Below are 6,170 nucleotides of genomic sequence, written 5' to 3'. Positions count from 1 at the left end.
ATCTCTTGCTTAAATGAATTATTTCCTTTAGAATAAAAATTTCTTTCTGCTTTTAATCTGGGAAGTTATTGATTAGTATTTAATGAAACTTAATATGCAGCATCCATTTCAGAGAGACATGCATATATTTTCAGGCTGATTGATGTTTAAAACAAGGGCTGTTTGTAAAACATGCATGCCCCCCATATGGGCTGTCAGTTGTAGTGGGAGCAATTGTGTGAATACGTTTTTTGTCACTGTGACCTTGACCTTTGACCTAGTGACCAAAAATCGATAGGGGTTATCTGCCAGTCATGATCAATGTACCTATGAAGTTTCATGATCCTAGGCGTAAGAATTCTTGAGCTATCATCAGGAAACCATTTTACTGTTTCGAGTCACTGTGACCTTGAGCTTTGACCTAGTGACCTGAAAATTAATAGGGGTCATCTACCAGTCATGATCAATGTACCTATGAAGTTTCATGATCCTAGGCGTTAGCATTCTTGAGTTATCATCCGGAAACCATTTTACTATTTCGAGTCACTGTGACCTTGACCATTGACCTAGTGACCTGAAAATCAATAGGGGTCATCTACCAGTCATGATCAATGCACCTATGAAGTTTCATGATCCTAGGCCAAAGCATTCTTGAGTTATCATTCGGAAACCATTTTGCTATTTCGAGTCACTGTGACCTTGACCTTTGACCTAGAATCAATAGGGGTCATCTGCCAGTCAAGATCAATATACCTATGAAGTTTCATGATCCTAGGCCTATGCGTTCTTGAGTTATCATCCGGAAACCATCTGGTGGACGGACCGACCGACAGGACCGACATGTTAAAAACAATATACCCCCTCTTCTTCGAAGGGGGGCATACAAAATATAGCCCTTTGATTCATTATAACAACACATTTTCTAATTAAATTTTATGTTTAGTTGTCAGATCTTCGAATCTAAAAGAAAGGAATCTTAGCTGCAATTAGTTTTAGAAGAATTATTACCCTTTGTCCTTTTTCTGCTCTGTAAGATATAGTCCAGAAATATTGTGTTTTCAACTTCTTTGATTGAAAGGCTCACACTGAATGCGTAAATGATAGTACAAATGTAATTGAAATATTTATGACAGTTCAGGGGTGTGATGCAAGAACCACACCAAGGTTCAACTTAACTCCTCTTATCTATTTAGATCCAGTTCAGTTCATAACTATTTGTAAATTTTGTTTGACATTGAAAGGGAGAAAATCAGCTGAAAAAAGGGAAAAAACACCTCTGTGACCAGTGGGCCTTTTTCGCCCACTGTAGAATATCATAATAGTGGTCTACAAGCTAACATGCATAATAGGGTTCCAGTGTGAAACTTTTTTTGTATTCTTAAATTTTTTTACTTATGTAATACACTTGAACAATAATTTCAGTGAAGTACATATGTATACATGATAGCAAATTATAACATGATAGTCCAGGGATATACAAACAATCTTTAAAGGTATCTTTTCACGGTTTGGTAAATTGACAAAATTGAAAAAAGTTGTTTCAGATTCGCAAATTTTCGTTTTAGTTATGATATTTGTGAGGAAACACTATAACTGAACATTTACCATAGTCCAATATAGCCATTATATGTATCTTTTGACAATTTGAAAACCTAAAAATGATAAAGCGTTGCAACGCGAAACGATTGAATATTTGGAGAGTTCTGTTGTTGTCGTTAAAATTTACGAAACTACAAAGATTGCTTATATAAGGTATAAAATACTTAAACTGTGTATACCCGGCGGAATAGCCGAGAGAGCTAATGCCTTTTTACTTCAGACTAATTCCAGGACTCCGGGGGTCACTGGTTAGAGTCCTGGTACCGGCTACTTTTGTTTTCCTTTTTTAAATTTTATTCTTGATTTTTTCCTGGAGCTTTTAAGATCCAATGTTTACATTTATCAATATAAAGCATTTAATGACAAACTTCAAAATATGCCAAAATCTGTGAAAAGACCCCTTTAAAATGTCCTCAATCTGGTCAGTAAACCAGTAAATTAATTACAATAATAATCAACAAACTCTGTATGTTTATTTGAATCTTGAAAAGTACACAACGCTCCATAGTGTAGAGACAGCAAAATCAATGGCTGCATGTATTAATCTGATGTAAACATTTCTCAATTCACCAAGTGTAAGTGATAAAAAACAGCGGTTTCTCAACACATATTCACTCTCTTGTCAATATTAAAACAGTATATTTTGGACGATAAAATGTCTTATGATTTGTTGAGAGACTGTATTGTACTCAGCACTTCTGCACTTGACTTTCCTTGTAATGGCACTCTTGCCTCTTTCCCGTGCTCTGTAAATTGAAGCGATAAATATGACTTCAAATATATTATATTGCAGTGTTTCTTAAGAAGCTATTCATTGTTATAAGTCAAAATGCATTATCTGCCAACAAACAAACTTTAACACATGGCAACATGTATGACCACAATTGTTGTTTGTTTAAGTCCTTGACAAATGAAACTTTGTCTATGCAGTCTTGACAGTATGTTTTATGCATACATTTTATTTTGACCTTTCAAACTGAGAAAGAGGTCTTACAGGCTGCAGAGGATAGTTAATCGGGATCTATACATGGCTAACATTTGCCATACTTAATTTTAAATTTGATAATGAAAAATAAAAGTTACATTCTGGACAAGCTAGATGGACTAACAAACACTATCATACACTGAAGTCTGAACCATTGTGATAGTTTTATTAAGCTTTCCATGAGCAGGCTTCACATGCACATAAGTTTAATATATTGCTCACCACATCTTTCAGTAACTCACCATATCTTGCAGTAACAGATGGTTGTACGCTGCTGCATTCTCTGATCAGGATGGGAAACTTTGGGTTACTTTTCTTTAAGGCTACATATTGAGTTTCAATGAACTCTCTGAAATAAATTAAAAAAATAAACAGTGTTTACTGTTCACAATTCTTTTGTGAACAATGCTTTTAAAATATCTGCAGTTGATAATGGTGATGTGTGAGATAAACTTGTACAACTACAGGTAGTATTGTGGAATATCACTTTTAAACAATATTTTGTGAATTAAGGTTTTAGAAAATATAACTAACAAAATAAGTTTGTAACAGTAATTAAAAGGGAGACATTTTAGACATTCCAGTGGATCTTTTTAATTATCAATTTAATTATTGGTCTTTTAAGTGCTTAAAATTATGCATTCCGATTTGTATAATGAAAGTAATAAAAAAAATAACCCAAGTGATAATCCATTTTCATTAAAATCTACTATTTTTGGGTAGATCACTCTGGAAGAAATTGAAAAGGAGGCTATCTGTAAACGAGCTGCCAGACTGCACACAAAAAAAATTAATGATTTTTTAAAATGAATTTACAAATTTTTACATGATTGTTTATAACAGTGGGTTCGTACAAATGCAGATCAGCCTCAATCTTCGTGCTTTGAAAAATAAAGATAAACCGCGGGAAATTGTTTCAAGCTTTTTATAAAGTCTAGTTGCCCAGACAATTACCAAATTTCGAAATACCCTTGCCCTAAATCAAATCGCTTTGGGCGAACGGGCAACGAATTCATATATCTAAGCCAAATATGTTAACACAAATATTTATTAGTGTTGTGTAACCTCGAAATATCTCGCGAAAATGTGTTCAATATGTTTACAAATACTTATTTGCATGACATAAAAAATGCGCTTTATTGTATGCATGAAACAAAAGTAGCCATTATTGCTTACCTTACTCCTTGACTCGCAGCTGATTTCTGACACAAATGTATGCGCAATTCTTTGAGATGTTTACTAAATTTGACAGCGGCTGCCATTTTGTCACCTTCAAGTTGAACGAAATAAGTTAAACATTAAAGCATTTGATGTATTATTGTTTATTTTTATCAAAACGATGGAATCATACATACACAGTCTAATATTTATTTATTTATTTGTATCGTAATTGATTATTTTTTTGAATTATTGATTTTAATTAAATTCGTTCAATTTATGGAACATTACAGTTTGATTTTACCCTGTAAACTTCCGGTTCTCCAACTAAAATGTCTAATCAATAATATTCATCATACTGTCTCAAATAACACTTAAAGTGTATCTTATCCATGGTATCTTTGAATTTTCATGTCAAATGACGGCTTGAGTGTTTATTTAAACATGTGTTTGAATGCAGTTAGATCAAGTAAATTGTAGATTTCCGCTTTAACTCATAATTGAATATGTACCATAGGCAGTGGCGAAGTTAATTTTTCTAACAATAAACGTTAATAGATTGTACAATATTTGAAAATGGAGAAATATGTTAAAGTACGAAAAATAGGAGAAGGTGCATTCGGGAAAGCAGAATTAGTCAAGCGGAAAGATGATGGAAATCAAATGGTCATCAAAGAAATTAATATCATTCGAGTAAGAAAAGCCTTTATAAAGTTTTATAGTCGGTTCAAAAGCTCACATGAGCTTATGTTTGTATATGTTGCTGTCTTGCCGACTTTAAATAAAACTTATCTTATCTTATCTTAGCCATGTTGTCTATCAACTTGTTATACCCCCATTACCATTGGTAATGGAGGCTATATAGGAGTCACTTTGTCGGTCAGTTGGTCGGTCGGTCTGTCCCGAAATTTTATCGGATCTTCACCAAACTTGGTCACAAGTTGTATCTAGATGATGTATAGGTCAAGTTTGAAAATGGGTCATGCCGGTTCAAAAACTAGGTCACGGGGTCACTTAGTGCGTTTTAAACCGAAAGTTTGTCCGGACCATAACTATGTCATTTAAGGTAAGATTTTAAAATAACTTGGCACATTTGTTCACCATCATGGGACGGTGTGTCATGTGAAAAAAGTATGTTAATATCTCCAAGGTCAAGGTCACACTTGGAGTTAAAAGGTCAAATGCTTGCCCGGGCCATAACTTTATCATTTATTGTGAGATTTTAAAATCATGTGGAAAATTTGTTCACCATCATTTGACGGTGTGTCGCGCGAAAGAATTACGTCGATATCTCCAAGGTCAAGGTCACACTTTAGTTCAAAGATAAAAAAGTGGCCATAAGTGAGCTAGTCCGGGCTATAACTATGTCATTCATTGTGATATATTAAAATCATTTGGCACATTTGTTCACCATCATTGGACGGTGTGTCGTGCGAAAGAACTACGTTGATATATTCAAGGTCAAGGTCACACTTTAAATTCAAAGGTCAAAAATGGCCATAAATGAGCTTGTCCGGACCATAACTATGTTGTTCATTGTGAGATTTTACAATCATTTGGCACATTTGTTCACCATCATTGGCGGGTGTGTCGCGCGAAAGAATTACGTCGATATCTCCAAAGTCAAGGTCACACTTTGAGTTCAAAGGTCAAAAATGGCCATAAATGAGCTTGTCCGGGCCATAACTATGTCATTCATTGTGAGATTTTAAAATCATTTTGCACATTTGTTTACCATCATTAGGACGGTAGTGCTGCGCGAAAGAATTACGTCGATATCTCCAAGGTCAAGGTCACACTGTGAGTTCAAAGGTCAAAAATGGCCGTAAATCATCTTGTCCGGGCCATAACTATGTCATTCATTGTGAGATTTTAAAATTACGTGGTACATTTGTTCACAATCATTGGACAATGTGTCATGCATAAGAATTATGTCGATATCTTCAAGGTCAAGGTCACACCTGGAGTTCAAAAGTGAAAAATGACCATAAATGAGCTTGTCCGGGCAATAACTATGTCATTAATTGTGAGATTTTAAAATGACTTTGTACATTAATTTTGTTCACAGTCATTGGATGGCGTGTCATGCGAAAGAATTCAAGAGGTCAAAATGGCCATAAATAATAATGGCATAATAATTCTTAAAAATCGCCATTTAGATTCTCTTGTTTTGTGAAGACAGCATGCAAAATAGTCTGTGTCAATGCGGCACGTGGGGGTATAAGTCACGTCTGTGACAAAGCTCTAGTTTAACAAATTGTTGGCTGGAAGGATCTTTTAAAATTTATGATATTCCCTCATACCATTTATTATTGAAGAATGTGTTTTTTTACACCATCATGCGATATAATATCCACCAGCTTCTCAATTTTTAATTCACAAAAACACATTATTATGCTTAACCTGATGGCTGTCTGCTTTTATGGCCCTGATTAAATCAGACTCATTT

The 6,170-nt window shown here is 34.4% G+C and overlaps 2 protein-coding genes across 4 annotated transcripts in view; one reads left to right on the top strand and one right to left on the bottom strand.

Moving 5' to 3' along the window:
- Positions 1 to 2,037: 2,037 nt before the first annotated feature.
- On the bottom strand, positions 2,038 to 3,902 carry LOC127841641 (NADH dehydrogenase [ubiquinone] 1 alpha subcomplex subunit 2-like). The gene is made up of 3 exons (XM_052370640.1): positions 3,740 to 3,902; positions 2,806 to 2,912; positions 2,038 to 2,324 (listed from the first exon to the last, which is right to left on the bottom strand). The coding sequence occupies exons 1-3, from the start codon at positions 3,823 to 3,825 to the stop codon at positions 2,239 to 2,241; spliced, it is 279 nt and encodes a 92-aa protein (XP_052226600.1). The 5' UTR covers positions 3,826 to 3,902; the 3' UTR covers positions 2,038 to 2,238.
- A 103-nt stretch (positions 3,903 to 4,005) lies between these two features.
- The window catches only part of LOC127841633 (serine/threonine-protein kinase Nek1-like), a 60,872-nt gene continuing 58,707 nt past the window's right edge, over positions 4,006 to 6,170 (top strand). For all 3 annotated transcript variants that reach the window (XM_052370618.1, XM_052370619.1, XM_052370617.1), the window contains exon 1: positions 4,006 to 4,414. In XM_052370618.1, the coding sequence (XP_052226578.1) occupies positions 4,298 to 4,414 (117 nt within the window). In that variant the 5' untranslated portion in view covers positions 4,006 to 4,297. The remainder of the gene's footprint in view (positions 4,415 to 6,170) is intronic.

The sequence above is a fragment of the Dreissena polymorpha genome, chromosome 8 (assembly GCF_020536995.1).
Source record: "Dreissena polymorpha isolate Duluth1 chromosome 8, UMN_Dpol_1.0, whole genome shotgun sequence".
Classification (NCBI taxonomy): Eukaryota; Metazoa; Mollusca; class Bivalvia; order Myida; family Dreissenidae; genus Dreissena; species Dreissena polymorpha.
The sequence above is the reverse complement of the archived record's forward strand: the minus strand, read 5'-3'. Positions and strand labels throughout refer to the sequence as shown.

Coding starts and splice junctions, on each gene's coding strand:
- LOC127841641 (XM_052370640.1), bottom strand. CDS start 3,825: ATGGCAGCCGCTGTCAAATTTAGTAAACATCTCAAAGAATTGCGCATA. Junction 2,913..3,739: donor GCTGCGAGTCAAGGAGTAAG/GTAAGCAATAAT, acceptor AATTTATTTCAG/AGAGTTCATTGAAACTCAAT. Junction 2,325..2,805: donor ATCTGTTACTGCAAGATATG/GTGAGTTACTGA, acceptor TTCAATTTACAG/AGCACGGGAAAGAGGCAAGA.